This window comes from Microcaecilia unicolor, chromosome 11, assembly GCF_901765095.1.
Source record: "Microcaecilia unicolor chromosome 11, aMicUni1.1, whole genome shotgun sequence".
Classification (NCBI taxonomy): domain Eukaryota; kingdom Metazoa; phylum Chordata; class Amphibia; order Gymnophiona; family Siphonopidae; genus Microcaecilia; species Microcaecilia unicolor.
Window position 1 is genome coordinate 174,266,153 of NC_044041.1, and position 15,965 is coordinate 174,282,117.

General features: G+C 49.5%; 1 protein-coding gene across 2 annotated transcripts in view; it reads left to right on the plus strand.

The window, feature by feature from the left end:
- Nucleotides 1-15,965, plus strand: part of HNRNPUL1 (heterogeneous nuclear ribonucleoprotein U like 1) — a 226,452-nt gene that overhangs the window by 22,893 nt on the left and 187,594 nt on the right. For both annotated transcript variants that reach the window (XM_030217273.1, XM_030217274.1), the window contains exon 3: nucleotides 5,200-5,332. In XM_030217273.1, coding sequence (XP_030073133.1) covers nucleotides 5,200-5,332 — 133 coding nt within the window. The remainder of the gene's footprint in view (nucleotides 1-5,199; nucleotides 5,333-15,965) is intronic.

A 15,965-nucleotide genomic window follows, 5' to 3' on the forward strand; every position in this document is an offset into this window, starting at 1 on the left:
ATTTATCTCTCTTTCTGTGCCTTCGTGGTTCAGGCTTTTTTGACTGAGTGCGGTGCACACTTTAGTCAGCCTTTGGGGTGTTACACTCCGGGGGGTAACCGGGTCCCTCCCCCACTTTCCCTCCTACCCTCCCCTGTGGTAATATTATTTAATTTAGTCTGGGGAAAGCTCAGTTTCTTCTGTTGAAGACTACTGCAGCTTCAGGAGAGGCAGCCCTTTAGTAAAGTTTAAAAAAAAAAAAGAAGCCCTGAAATGGCACAGCAGCTCTAGTGAACCAAAGACTTTGATAGCCCTGTATTATGTCTGAAAAATTGCGCCATTGTCTGGTCTGTCAGCGTCGGGCTGGGAGCCTCCGGCGCTTATAAATTTTGTACCGCCATAGAATTGGCAGAGTCAGCTGTTCCGCCGGTCCCAGTTAATTCGGCAGTTCCTGTTCAGCCTATTTCTTGCCCAGTTTTAGTTCTATCTCTTTGTCAGTTGGTTTCAGGTCCGCCGCCTGTTTTGGCGGGAACAGCGGCCATTTTGTCTGCGCCGAACTCCGTGGAGGACCGGCCGTCGGCATCTTTACTTTTACAGCCTGGCCATTCTGCTGCAGTGCTTTCCTCTTCCACAGCTAATCAGGAGGTTTCCTCCTGAATTTGTAATACAAATATATAAAGCTTTTCTATTGAAGCAAGCAGGTTCTTGTGTTCCTCTTTGGGCAGCTGCGTCCAGACAGCGTCTTCCAGCAAAAAGGCTGAGGGAATCAGGACTTTATGAAGAAGATTATGCTTCTGATCAAGATCTGGAAATGCCTGCTTTGGAAGAATTAGATGTATTAGAGGGTTCACAGTTGGAGGACTCAGGTTTGTCTGAGACAGGGACAGATACTTTTTTTTCCAGGAGATGACCCTTCTGTAGTTTGTATTTTTCATAAGGAAGACCTCCAGGAACTGATTTCCTTGGTAGCTGACACTGTGCATTTTTGATGTAGATCAGTCGTTTGCTCCTGAGGTGCGCAAGGTTGATTTGGCGTCCGGGGATAACCGGGGATTTAGGCGTCCGGGGATAACCTTTCCTATGCACCAGGATATTAGGGATATCATTCAGACTCTGTGGGATTTTCCGGATTCTCCCTTTCTGCAAGCAAGATCTATGGTGCATCTTTATCCACTTCCAGATGTAGATAAATCTCTCCTTAAAGTGCCTGTGGTGAATGCTGTAGTGTCTGCGGTCACTAAGCGCAATACTTTCCCAGTAGATGGTGGTACTGCTCTTTGCGACGTTCAGGATGATAGGGTGGAGGCTCTTGAAAAGCTGCTTTGATGTCTCCTCTCTAGCTGTGCAGGCGGCTATCTGTGGCTCTTGTAGCTAGAGCATGCTTTCGTTGGGCTGAACGAGTTTTGGACAGGTCTTCTGATGATTTGACTTCAGTTGACACGGAAGTTGCCAAAATTGAGACGGGCTCTGCCTTTTTAGTGGATGCTTTCTATGACTTATTGAGGGCCTCTTCTAAGTCCGTGGCTCTTTCAGTGGCAGCTCATCGTTCTCTGTGGCTGAGAGGTTGGTCGGCGGATCCTGCTTCAAAGTCTAAGTTAAGTAAGTTTCCGTTTCGAGGTTCCTTTTTGTTTGGGCCGGAGTTAGATAAATTGGTCCATAGTTTGGGTGATATTAAGGTTCCTCGTCTGGAGGATCGACCTAGAACGGCTCAGTGTTTCTCTGGTTTTAGCTGTGGGCGAGGACGAGATTTCTGTCGTTTTCGTTCAGCTAGAAGTCTTCAGCCGCAACGGTCTCGTTTCATTCAAAGGAGCCAGTCCTTTTGCGGGTTTTGTCAAGGAGGTAGAGACTCCGGATCTTCCTTTCAATCAGTATCCCGTCCAGCCCATTGAAGGTGTGAGGGCCTCTCCTCTGATTCCAGTAGGGGCTTGTTTAGCTCTTTTCTTTCAGAGGTGGGCCCAAATTACCTCAGATCAGTGGGTCTTAGAGGTTATTCGAGAAGGGTCCGCTTTAGAATTTGCTCGACCTCTTTACAATGCCTTTCTAGAGTCTCCCTGCCGGTCTCATCTGAAGGTGGAAGCAGTTCGGGGACACTCTTTTAAGACTACTTCAGCTCCAGGTTGTTTGTCCAGTTCCTTCGTCGGAAGTCAGGCTGGGTGGTTGTTCCATTTATTTTGTGGTTCCAAACAAAGAAGGTTCTTTTTGACCGATTTTAGACCTCGTCGATCGTGCACTCAAGGTTCCCAGTTTTTGTTTGGAAACTCTACGCTTGGTGATAGTAGCTGTCCTCACTGGAGAGTTTTTTTGACAGCTCTAGATTTGACAGAGGCTTACCTACACATTCCGATTTGGCAGAGCCATCAGCGATTTCTTCGTTTTGCGGTCCTGGGTCAGCATTTTTGGTTTCGGGCACTTTCCTTCGGTTTGGCCACGGCTCCTCGTACTAACTACGGATGCCAGTCTCAAGGGCTGGGGTGCTCATTGCCTGGGGCAATTTGCACAAGGTCTATGGTCTCCTTCAGAAGAGGAATTATCAATCAACCTTCTGGAAACCAGGGCGCTCAGACTAGCTCTGGAGGCATTTTCTGCCCTAGTAGAGGGTTCATCGGATCTCATTCTTTCCGACAAAGCGACAGCGATAGCATATGTCAACCGCCAGGGCGGAACGAGGAGTCGCTTGTTACAACTGGAGTCTGCGAATCTCATGGGCGGAGATTCATTTGGTTGCTCTCTCGGTGTCGCAAGTGGCAGGAACGGAAAACGACCAGGCAGACTTTCTCAGTCGACATCTTCTAGACCCCGGGGAATGGGCTCTCGGATCTCAAGCCTTTCAGATGATTGTAGAACAGTGGGGGTGGCCAGTCATGGATCTATTAGCCACTCAGATCAATGCCAAGGTAAATCATTTTTTCAGTCGCAGGAAAGATCCTCGAGCGGACGGAGTGGATGCTGTTCTTCAGCCTTGGCCTCCGGGTCTTCTGTATGCGTTTCCTCCGTGGCCTCTCCTGGGCAGACTTATTCAACGCATCGAGGTTCACACAGGAAGAGTAGCTCCGGATTGGTCTTTGTAGGCCATGGTACGCAGGTCTTTTGCGTCTACTTGCGGCTCCTCCTCTCCGGCTGCCGGATCGTCCCGGCCTCATTCATTTTCGTCGCCCTTCTCAATTTGAATATTATAAAATAGCTTTTCCTTAGCATCCCTCCAGACTGGCCCAGAATGTGACTGATGGGTTGTGCACGCCTTCCAGCAGGTGGAGACTGAGGAAAAAAAACTGTGACTCTAGAGAGAGCCAGTAAGAGCCCTTGGCAACAAGAGAAAGATCCAGTAATCTCAGTCTCCAGCAGGTGGAAGGTGGTGAGCCCTTCAGTCTCATTCTTTATATTTATGTTCTGTTATATTTATATTTTTTCTGTTTCCTCTCTGGCCAGTGATAGGGCGTCTACTTCAGAGAGTCGAGATGCACAGGGGTCATCTGATCTTGGTGGCGCCGGATTGGCCTCGCAGACCGTGGTATGCTGATCTTCAGCGGCTTCTAGTAGAGGATCCGTTCAAGCTCCCTGTCAGGCAGGATCTTTTGGCTCAGCTTCGCTCTCGTCGGTGTTGTACCTCTTTGAATTATGTTTGGACCTGGAGAATTTTTGAGGCCTGGTGTGAGGAGCTTGGGATAGCTCTCTTTCACGCATCCATCTTGCAGATTTTGGGTTTTCTGCAGCGTGGTTTTGACAAAGGCCTTGTTTTGGCTTCTATTAAAGTGCAGATTGCAGCTCTATCTTGTTTTCAAGGTCGTGTTCAAGGAAGATCGCTGGCTGGATGTGTTCTGTTTTTTTAACAGAGGTTAACCTCCTGCGTCCTGTCTCGCTGCTCTTTTCCCCGCTGGGATCTTAATTTGGTACTCTCGGTTCTTACCAAGCTTCCCTTTGAGCCTTTATCTTCTTGTACTTTGAAGGACTTAATCCTGAAGGCATTGTTTTTAGTGGCTATTGCCTCAGCTAGGACATTTTCGGAGTTGCAGGCTCTTTCGTGTGTCTCCGTTTTTGGAATTCAGCTTGGATCGAGTGTTTTAAGACCTTCTTTACTGCCCAAGGTATTGACCCATTTTCTTTCATCTCAACTGGTGGTGTTGCCTGTTCTATGTTCTTTCTCCTGGTCAAAGGAGCAGCGTCTCTTGAAGCGTTTGGATGTCAAGAGTTCTGAAGCATTATGTCAAGTCTACGGAGGAGATTTGTCGGTCCGATTTGTTTATTCTCATCTGAGGTTCACGCACAGGTTTTATGGCTTCTAAGCCCACTATTTTTCGTTGGCTTAAAGAAATTATTGCATCAGCTTACCTTCTTTCTGGGAAAGCTGTTCCAGAAGGAGTTAAGGCTCACTCTACCAGAGGTCAGGCTACTTGGGCAGATTGTACCTCCTGAGTCATCAGCAAGTTGTTTTCAGGGCACACGTTTTGATGGCAGGGCTGTTAGGGTCCCTCCCATAATTTTACTGCTTTACTTCCCATCAGTCACATTCTGGGCCGGTACGGAGGGACACTAAGGAAGGAGAAATTAGACCTTACCTGCTAATTTGCTTTTCTTTAGTCTCTCCGGACCGGCCCAGATCCCTCCCTTTAGATATTCTGTGTCTTCAAGAGTTAAGTGATATTGTTTTCTTGGGAGCTGTGTTGCTGGTTTCTGGTTTCATTGTTGAAAAAAGAAAACGCAAATTCTATGGTTCAGTATGTAACCTTTTGTGCATGATATGCAGGGGCATGTCATTGGTCACATTATTGTTGGTGGCACACACCCTGTGTTGGCAATGTGCCGGTGGTTGCTCAGGCTTTCGTATGCACAGACCATTTACGTATTGTTTTACTTCCTTCTGCTTTGGTACTTTGTTACTGGATCTTTCTCTTGTTGCCAAGGGCTCTTATTGGCTTTCTCTAGAGTCACAGTTTTTTTCTCAGTCTCCACCTGCTGGAAGGCGTGTACAACCCATCAGTCACATTCTGGGCCGTAAAGGAAAGCAAATTAGCAGGTAAGGTCTAATTTCTCCTTTCAAAGCAGGCAGTTGGATCTGTGCAGGCAATGCAATACTTATGTGGTTACATACATTTTTTTCCATTAAAATATTTTTCTTCTTTTGTGATTTTTTTTGTTCTGTTCCTGTACCAAAGTTTGGAATGGAAGCAAAACTTCTCTAGTAAGGCAATGTTCTGAACCATTTTTGTTTAAATCAAAATGCAGCAATGAAGATTGAGGTAAAGCAGGAAGAAGTGACTCCAGGATTCAGAGCTCCAGATAATGTGCAGCAGCAGAGTCGCAAGAGAACCTTTGATGAGAGAGGGCGGGGTTACTATGAACACAGAGAGGAGAGGAGGTGAGTTAACTGCTAATTTTTGCTATTGCTTTTCTACCTGTTTGACCATTTTAAAATCATTAGATGTAATCACCCTGCATGTGTCAGTGTATGAAGAAAAAACTTTAAAATCTTAATTCAGTAGGATGCCGATTATCCGAAGACTGCTGGAGGTGGGTTATTTTTAAAATTGTGAATTTGTTAAAAAAGAAATCTTTAGCTATCACAGTATGCCTGATGTGTATAGTAAATATTTTTATAACATCACAAATAGTTTGGTATGTTTTCTCATTTATTCTTGAAAAGAAAAAAATAACAGTCAACCTGTAATGCTCAAAATGTATGCTCTTTTCAAACAGGAATGTTTACTATCCAGATTTTCCATTATCCAGACTGTTCTCTGCCGAGCTTAGTCTGGATAATTAGGGTCCTGCTGTATATATGCTTTGGAAGAAAGGTGCCAGAGGGGAGAGATATAAGATATTTAAATAGCCCCATAGCATAAATGCACATGAGGCGAGTCTCAAATGAAAGGAAGCTCTGAAATGAGGGAACACAGGATGACAATGAAAGAGAATAGATTTAGTGATATTAGGAAATACTTCTTTAGATATAGGGTGGTGGAAGTATGGAACGGCCTCCCAGTAGAAGTGTTGGAGACAGACTATCTGAATTCAAGAAAGCATGGAACAAGGACATAGGAAGGAAGGGATAGTAGATAGTATGGATGAACAGAGTGGATAAGCCATATGGTCTGTGCTTCCAGGATTTTTCCTCTAGAGTTTCTGCAGTGAGGAAGGCCTATGCCCCCATATGTTCTGAACTACACAAGCCAAAGAGAATCCACATACAGTGGAGAACTCAATAGATCCCACGGGTAGTGAAACAAAGAAAAAGAGGTGGGAAAATAAGTCAGGCTAACCAAAGGATGGAACCAAATGTTTATGTTAAAAAACAAAATTTATTAATCTTTAAACAAAAAATGATATAACAGTAACTCATTAAAATTGACTCGACACAAACGTTGTGTTTCGGCCGAAAGGCCTACATCAGGAGTCTTATTTGTCAGATTGAGATTAAATGTGATAATTCAAAGGAATCTTGAAACGCAGCTAAAAGATTCCAAAGATCTACAATGGAGATCTAAAAATGGTCTTGAAAAAGACCGTTATGCATATGAACCATCAATCGCAGTGATCTCAAAGGAAATACTATTATTTCCTTTGAGATCACTGCGATTGATGGTTCATATGCATAACGGTCTTTTTCAAGACCATTTTTAGATCTCCATTGTAGATCTTTGGAATCTTTTAGCTGCGTTTCAAGATTCCTTTGAATTATCACATTTAATCTCAATCTGACAAATAAGACTCCTGATGTAGGCCTTTCGGCCGAAACACAACGTTTGTGTCGAGTCAATTTTAATGAGTTACTGTTATATCATTTTTTGTTTAAAGATTAATAAATTTTGTTTTTTAACATAAACATTTGGTTCCAGCCTTTGGTTAGCCTGACTTATTTTCCCACCTCTTTTTCTTTGCTGAACTACACAAGCGACATAATTCAGTTTGCTGTACTTTATCCGAGTTGTTTGAAATTCCCTATCATCAAGCCGATCAATCCATAGACTGGTGGGTTGTGTCCATCTACCAGCAGGTGGAGATAGAGAGCAATCCCTATATGTGGTCATGTGCTGCGGAAATTCCCCAGTATGTTCTCTATCTCAGCAGGTGTGTGGTCACACAGCAGCAGCTCTGGCTAGGTCTCCAAGCCTAATTGTTTAGGTTTTGTTGAGTACCTGGGGTTGAGGGCTCTTCGTGAGCAAGTGCAAACCTGGTGGTGCCAGGTCCTTCCTTTCCCCCCCCCCCCCCCCCCCTCCCGCTGGCTCCGTTAAAAAAAAAAAAAAATTTTAAACGTTCAAAAAGGACGTCCATTTGCAGCTGTTCACTAGAACAAGTCGTCACTGCTCGGAGCAAGAAGCAGGTAATCTTTACCTTTTACTAGCGGGCAGGGAGTTCCCCGAACGGTCTCCACGTGGCTATGGCCTCAGATGGCAAGGGCGCGAAAAGACGCTCCCCGGAACGCGTTCGCACGCCTAGCGGGGAAGCGGGGGGATCGAAGGTAGAGTCGCCCTTTTGGAGCCGGGAGAGTTCACCGGTTTTTCCTCCGGCGCAGCGGCCTTTCCCGCCTTAGGCGCCTATCCCCCGCTGGCCACCCTCCCGGTCGTGACCAGTCACGCGGCTCGGTCGGCTTCTTCTTGGGCCGCCCTCGAGATGGGAGACGTTAACTGCTTGGTCGCCCTTGAATCGGGCGACAGTAAGAAGTCGGCGAAATTAAAACGCCCTTCTTCCCGCGCGGCTCCTTCTCGGAGTTTCGTGCCGGACGCCATTTTGGATGCGCAACACGCCTGCTACTGGCGCAGATGGAGGGCGCCTCTAGGGCTGCGGCACAGGCTGCAGAAATGCACAGACTGGGGGGGTTTCTCCCCTGAGTTCATTTTGCTGCTGCATCAGGCCTTTCTTATGCAGAACTCTGCCCCTGCCCACCTCTCTGATCGGGGTGATGAGGCCTCTATGCTTAAGCGCCCTCGGGTGGATCTTTCACCCTCAGGGGACTCGGTCTCCTCTGATGTGGATGACGGCAGCGTGTCTGAGTTCTCCCAGAGATCCTTAGCGGAATCTCCTCAGTGGGTGATTCTGGTAACGGATGCCAGTCTGCTGGGCTGGGGAGCTCAGTGTCTCGGTCGGTCCGCGCAGGGGCGGTGGTCGACGGAGGAAGCTCAGTGGCCTATCAACCGGTTGGAGACAAGGGCGACTCGGCTAGCTCTGTTGGCGTTTCGCTCAAGTGTGGTCGGAAAGGCGTTGAGTCATGTCCGACAACACGACAGCGGTAGCGTATGTCAACTGGCAGGGCGGTACAAAGAGTCCGCGGTTGGCAAACGAGACGGCTCTGCTCATGAGTTAGGCGGAAAGGCATCTAGTGCAGATTTCGGCAGCGCACGTGGCCAGGGTGGACAATGTGAATGCAGATTTTCTAAGCAGACACATGTTGGACCCCGGAGAATGGTCTCTGCATAGGTCGGTGTTCGACCAGATAGTTCTAAAGTGGGGAATGCCAGTAGTGGATCTCATGGCGTTGGCACAGAATGCTCAGGTTCCTCGGTATTTCAGTCGCGGAAGGGATCGATGCGTTGGTCCTTCCGTGGCCTCAGCGGGTGTTGCTGTACGTATTTTCCCCGTGGCCCTTGATAGGTCGATTCCTACAGAGGGTAGAATGTCATGCGGGTCCGGTGTTGTTGGTGGCTCCGAATTGGCAGCGTCGGCCATGGTTTGGGGATCTGATGCGCCTGTTAGAAGGCGAGCCTCTGTGGCTGGGGGGGCTCGGTGCTGTTGTGTCAGGGTCCAATTGTCATGCCGGATCCGGCTTGGTTCTCTCTTACGGTGTGGCCCTTGAGAGGGAACGGTTGAGAAGGAAAGGGTTTTCTCAGGTGATTCAGACGATGCTGCAGTCTCGCAAACATTCAACGTCTTTGGCCTATGTGCGTGTATGGCGCATATTTGAAGATTGGTGTGGGGACCGGGCGTGTGTCCCTTTGACAGCTTCTGTGTCGTGCATTTTACATTTCTTGCAGGATGGTTTTGAGAAGGGCCTCTCATTGTCATCTTTGAAGATGCAGCTGGCTGCTTTGGCGTATTTTCGGGGTAAGGTGCAGGGCAGGTCGGTTGCGTCTTCCCCGGATGTGGTCCGTTTTTTGAGGGGGGGGGGTGAAGTTGCTTCGTCGTCCTCAGTGGCTGGTAGTTCCTCAGTGGGAGCTTAATATCGTTCTTGACTCTTTGGCGAGTTCTCCTTTTGAGCCCTTGGAGTCTTGTTCGATAAAAGACCTTACTATGAAGGTGGTCTTTTTGGTAGCTATATCGTCGGCTCGCAGGATTTCGGAACTTCAGGCTTTTTCATGTAGGCCTCCGTTTCTGTGGTTTTCTAAGGAAAAGGTTTTGCTGCGTCCAGTCCCTTCGTTTTTGCCTAAGGTGGTATCCTCCTTTCATGTCAGGTGATTTCGTTGCCGGTCTTGGGGGACCGGACAGGGATGCTTCTCAGTGTCGTTTGGCAAAATTGGATGTGCGCAGAGTGTTGAAGGTTTACTTGCGCAGGTCGGAGGAATTCAGGTCTTCGGACAGGTTATTTGTCCTTCATGGGGGGCCCAAGAAGGGAGCGGCTGCTTCTAAGGCATCTATAGCTCGGTGGTTGAAGGATACCATCTCTTCAGCTTACATATTGCATGGCCGTACGGTGCCGGTGGGGCTCAAGGCACATTTCACTAGGGGGATGGCGGCTTCTTGGGCAGAGAGTAGTTTTGTTCCACCGGTGGACATTTGTAGAGCGGCGGTGTGGTCCTCCCTGCATTCTTTTGTCAAACATTACAGTGTGGATGTACAGGCAAGGGAGGATGCCAGTTTTGGAGCTGCAATCCTGTCCTCTGGGCTTCGCAGGTCCCACCCTTAGATGTGTTTACTGCTTTGGTACGTCCCAAACGTCTTGAACGGTCTGGAGGATTGCTGAGGAAGGTGAAATTAGGCCTTACCTGCTAATTTTCTTTCCTCTAGATCCTCCAGACCATTCAAGAGCCCACCCAGTGTATTGGACAGTTCAGTATGATATTTTCTTTAGACTTCAGTTGCTGATATTTCTAGTAGCTCCTGTGATTTGGGTCCTGGAGTTTTACTAAGGGCAGTTTTTGGTACCGTTTGTGCCCATCTGCAGTTGAATTCCCCCGTCTTAAGGGGAGGAGATCTGAGTGTGAATTCAGTGGCTTTGTTTAGGTAGAGGTGTTTTGTTCCTCTGCTTTGTTACAGTTTTACTGGTTAGTAGAAGGTCTGCACAGGCTACTTGTATAAGAAGTTTGTGTTCTCAGTCTCCCTCTGCTGGTAGGAGTGCATAACCCAAGCGTCTTGAACGGTCTGGAGGATCTAGAGGAAAGAAAATTAGCAGGTAAGGCCTAATTTCACCTTCCTTAGCGTCCCTTCGGACCGGCCCAGAATGTGACTGATGGGTTGTGCACGCCTTCCAGCAGGTGGAGACTGAGAAAAAACTGTGACTCTAGAGATCCAATAAGAGCCCTTGCCAGGTAAAGACCCAGTAATCTCAGTCTCCAGCAGGTGGAAGGTGGTGAGTCCTTCAGTCTCATTCATTTTCTATTCTCTATTGTTAATTTTTCTGGTAAAAGGTTCAGTTTCTACTGTGCATTAAAAAAAAAAAAGCCAAAAAAAAAAAACCCCACAACCTGCTTGATTGGGGCTGAGGTCCATGGGGGGTCTCTTTTTGCCCCGGGGGTGTCACACTCTGGTGGTTGAGTCCCTCCCCCCTATTCCTCCCTGATGAGACAGCATAATTTTAATTTTGGGATGCTTTTAGCAGTCTGTTGTCCGGAACAGTCTGACTCTTGTGAAATTCCTCCAGCTCTTCGTGGGGAGAACTGTAGAGGCAGGGAGAGGCAGCTGCTCTTAAAAAGTAAGAGTTAAAAAAACAAAATCCAGGCTTTGGCTCCATGATTTTCAGCATTGCTGTGTGTGGCTCAGTTTGGGCAAGCAGGGCAGCTCCATTTGTGTTTATTTCTGTGTAGCACTTTTACTTTCGTTTTCAGATTCTGTTTGTTTTTGCGATTAGCTGTTTGCAATGTCGGAGCGGTTGCGGCGCTGCTCCGTCTGTCAGCGTCGGGGCCTCGGATCAAGCGGTGTCTGCAAGTATTGCACTGCGGAAGAGATTTTCGCGGAGCAGGTTGCAGGGCCGGCTAAATCGCCAGCTTCGGTTCTACCGGGGGGGGGGGGGGGGGGGGGGTGGGGGGGGATTCGGGTTCCTGTGTTGCGGTCACGTCTCCCGCTCGCTCATTGCCGATTTTGACGGGAATGTCCGCCATTTTGGATCTTGCTGGGCCTGACGCTCCTAGGGCCTCTATGCCTTCCTTACAACAGGCCTCAGCCTCGTTGTTGCCTCAGGGGGCAGTTGGATTTCCTCCGCAGTTTGTGCTGCAGATGCATCAAGCATTTTTGTTGCATCAATCAGCTCCTGCTGTACCTCAGGCAAAGGGTTCGCTGGAAGGCTCTGCTGTTCCTTTAAAAAGAATGACAGTTGCAGCAGGCAGCGCAGGAGGACTCCTTTGATCCTGTCCAAGAGTTCCCTGCTCTAGCAGAGGAGTCATGCTTCCCTGAGGAGGTTCTTTCTGAGGATTTTAGTCAGGCGGTAGATGAGGGTGAATCCCTTCCGGTAGGGGAGGATCCTTCAGTGGTCAGAATATTTCAGGATGACCTTCAGGAGCTTATTTCTCAAGTTTCCTCTACGCTCCGTTTTGATGACCAGGATAGTACTGTGGTTGAGCCTAGAAAGGTGGATATGCTGATAAAGGGAATTCGCAGGGCTGGTAAGTCTTTTCCCATGCATCAAGACATAAGGGATATTATCCAGGCTCAGTGGGTGCGTCCGGATTCTGGTTTTTGGCAGGCTAGAGCCATGGGCAGACTTTACCCTGTTCCTGAGTCAGATAAAGAGCTTTTAGGTTCTCCGGTGGTGGATGCTGTGGTTTCCACGGTGACTAAGCGTAACACAGTTTCGGTTGATGGTGGCACGGCACTGCGGGACCCCCAGGATCGCCGGATTGAATCCCTGTTAAAGAATGTTTTGATGTTTCGGCTCTGGCAGTGCAGGCAGCCATCTGTGGTTCCTTTGTCGCGTGGGCGGGTTTTAGACCGTTCTTCGGATGATCTTTCGGCTGTTGATCATGATGTGGCTAAGCTGGAGATGGCTTCAGCGTTTTGGCAGATGCTATGTATGATTTGCTTTGGGCCTCTTCAAAGTCGATGGCTTTCTCAGTGGCGGCTCGCTGTACTCTTTGGCTTTGTGTTTGGTCAGCGGATGCGGCGTCTAAGTCCAAACTTAGTAAATTTCCCTTTAAGGGCTCCTTTTTGTTTGGTAAGGAGTTGGACAAGCTGGTGAATAGCTTAGGAGAGGCTAAAGTCCTGAGGTTACCGGAGGATAGGCCCGGAGGTTCTGGTCGTGGTTATTTCTTTGCTCGTGGCAGAGGTCGTGATTTTTGTCGTTGTCGTCCAGCCAGAGGTTTTCAAGGCCCACGATCTAGATTTCTTCAAAGAACTCAGTCCTTTTGGGACGCTCGTTGGGGAGGTCGAGAGGCAGGGGCTCCCTTTTCCTCCTCTTCCCGTTCTCAACAATGAAGGTGTGCGTGCCCAGCCTCTAGTACAGGTAGTCGCTCGGTTGGCGCAGTTTCGAGAGGTGGGCCCAAATTACGTCAGATCAGTGGGTGTTGGAGGTTATCAGAGATGGATACGCATTAGAGTTTGCTCACCCCTTGTTAGATGCTTTCCTTCAATCGCCTTGTCGGTCCCGCGTCAGGGCCGGAGCAGTCCATCTTACTCTCCGGCAGAACGGGGTCAGGGCCGTTATTCCATCTATTTTCTGGTGCCCAAGCAGGATGAGTCTTTCCGGCCGATTATGGATCTCAAGACGGTCAATCGAGCTGTCAAAGTGCCCTCTTTCCGGATGGAGACACTTCAGTCTGTCATTGTTGCGGTGCGGGCTGGGGAGTTCCTGACTTCTCTAGATCTTACAGAGGCCTATTTTCACATTTCCATTCGTCCGGCACATCAGAGATTTCTTCGTTTCGCCATCCTGGGCCATCATTTTCAGTTTCGGGCCCTGCCCTTCGGCCTAGCGACTGCTCCCCACACGTTTACCAAGATCATGGTAGTGGTAGCAGCAGCTCTCAGAACGGAAGGTGTTTTGGTCCATCCTCATTTGGACGATTGGTTGATTCGGGCAACGTCTTTCCATGAGAGTGTTCAGGTGACGGCTCGGGTAGTCCAGTTCTTACAATCTCTCGGTTGGGTAGTCAATATGCAAAAGAGTCATCTTCAGCCTTCTCAGTCCTTAGAGTATCTGGGAGTCCTCTTCAATACAAGGCTGGGTCATGTGTTTCTTCCGCCTGCTCGCGTGCTCAAGTTGCAGACTCGGATTGGACTCTTCTTACAGATGTCCAGTCCGTAGGCCAGAGATTACCTTCGGATTCTGGGGTTGATGGCGGCAGCAATAGAGTCGGTGCCCTGGGCCAGAGCTCATATGAGGCCTTTGCAGAGGTCGCTCCTTTCCAGATGGTCGTCCCAGTCCGGGTCTCTCCTTCACCTTCTTCCACTCTCGGTGCAGGTCAAGGCCAGTCTGCGATGGTGGCTTTGGAAAGCCAATGTAACCAAGGGTATGCCTCTGGATCAGCCCAGCTGGATTATGGTAATAACAGATTCCATATCATCATGCTGATCAATCCATAGACTGGTGGGTTGTGTCCATCTACCAGCAGGTGGAGATAGAGAGCAATCCTTTTGCCTCCCTATATGTGGTCATGTGCTGCCGGAAACTCCTCAGTATGTTCTCTATCTCAGCAGGTGGTGGTCACACACAGCAGCAGCTCTGGCTAGGTCTCCATGCCTAATTTTTAGGTTTTGTTGAGTACCTGGGGTTGAGGGCTCTTCTTGAGCAAGTGCAAACCTGGTGGTGCCAGGTCCCTTCTTTTCTCCCCCCTCCCGCTGGCTCCGTTAAATAAAAAATAAAAAAAATAAAAAGTTTTTGGACGTCCTTAAGGGCGTTTATTTAGACGTTTATTTAAACGTTTATTGCAGCTACTCACTGGGACACCAGTTAGTTACAGCTCGGAGCAAGAAGCAGGTAATTTTTACCTTTTTATAGCGGGCAGGGGGGTTCCCCGATCGATCTCCACGTGGCCTATGGCGTCGGAGGGCGAGGGCGCGAAGAATCGCTCCCCGGACCGTGTGTGCGCTTCTAGCAGGGATGCGGGGGTCTTAAAGTCTGATTCGCCCTTGTTGGGTGTCAGTTCGGAGGCCGGTCAGTGTCCCGGGTCTTCCTCCGGTGCGGCGGTTTTTCCCGCCATAAACGCCCATCCCCCGCTGCTCGCCTCCGCCATCTTGGCCGGCCACTCTGTTCGGACGGCTTCTTCTTGAGCCGCCCTTGAGCTGGGAGACGTTAATGCCATGGCCGCCCTTGATTTGGGCGACGGCAAAAAAGCGGCTAAAGTTAAGCTCCGTTCTTCCCGCGCGGCTCCTTCGCGGAGTGTCGCGCCGGACGCCATCTTGGATGCGCAGCATGGTTCTCCCCCGCTCTTGCGAGCGCCGGTTGAGGGTGCGTCTAGGACTGTGGCCCAGGCTGCTGAAGTGCACAGTCTGGGGGGTTTCTCCCCCGAGTTTATTTTGCTGCTGCATCAGGCCTTCCTTATGCAAAACGCTGCCCCTTCTCCCTTGTCCGATAAAGGAGTTGATGCCCCCGGAAGTAAACGCCCTCGGGTGGATTCCCGGGCCTTAGAGGACTCTGTTTCCTCTGATGTAGATGAGGGCAGCGTATCTGAGTTCTCCCAACAGTCCTTTGGGGATTCCTTGGAGGAGACGGATTCCCGCTCGGATGGAGCGGATGATCCCTCTGCAGCGCGGATCTTTCGCTCAGAGGATTTGCCCAACCTGTTAGTGCAGGCCATGAGCATTTTGAAGATTTCCTCTCCAGAGGACGTCTCTCCCTCAGCCCCTGTTGGCTCCGCCATTATGCTGGGGACGAAGTGCCCGCCTAGAACCTTCCACGTGCATGATGCCATGCACACCTTAATTTCGGCTCAATGGGATGTCCCGGAAGCGAGCCTCAAAGTGGCTAGGGCTATGTCCCGCCTCTATCCTTTGCCTGAAAGTGAACGGGAGGCCTTTTTTTGGCCTACCGTGGATTCTTTAATCACTGCGGTGACTAAGAAAACGGCGTTGCTGGTGGAAGGTGGCACAGCCCTAAAGGACGCCCAAGACAGAAGATTGGAGGCGGCCTTAAGGTCGTCCTTCGAGGCGGCTGCCTTAAGTTTGCAGGCCTCAGTTTGCGGCTCCTACGTGGCCAGGGCGTGCCTGACGATTGTGCAGCGGGCTTCCCTCTCGGATCCTTCCTTGAGGGCTGATTGGCCGGCCCTGGAATCGGGCTTGGCTTATTTGGCAGACTTACTGTATGATGTCTTGAGAGCCTCGGCTAAAGGTATGGCTCAGACAGTCTCTGCGCGGCGGTGGCTTTGGCTGAAACATTGGTCTGCTGACCACGCCTCTAAGTCCCGCCTGGCTAAGTTGCCTTTTAAAGGCAAGCTGCTCTTTGGGGTCGAGCTGGACAAAATTGTGACCGATCTCGGCACGTCTAAGGGCAAGAGGTTACCAGAGGTCAGGGCTCGGGCCAGTGCTCGCCCCAGTATCTCCGAGGACGGTTTCAGGAAGCCCGTCGGTACCGCCCGGGCAAGTCTGGCTCCTCTGCCTTCAAGAGGAACTTCTCCCCAAGCAGCATTCCTTTCGCAGAGATCGCCGTCCCGGAGGTGCGCCCTCCGGTCCTCCCCCAGGGTCTCGTACCCAATGACGGGGTCCTGGTCCATGGCCCAGTGCAGATTGGAGGACGCCTGTCCTCGTTTCTGGGCAAGTGGACCAGGGTAACTTCAAACGCTTGGGTGCTGGAAGTCATCAGAGACGGCTACAAGCTAGAGTTCTGCTGACCCTTAAGAGACTGGTTTGTACTCTCTCCCTGCAAGTCTCCGGTCAAAGCTGTGGCAGTGCAGCAGACCTTGGACAATCTGATC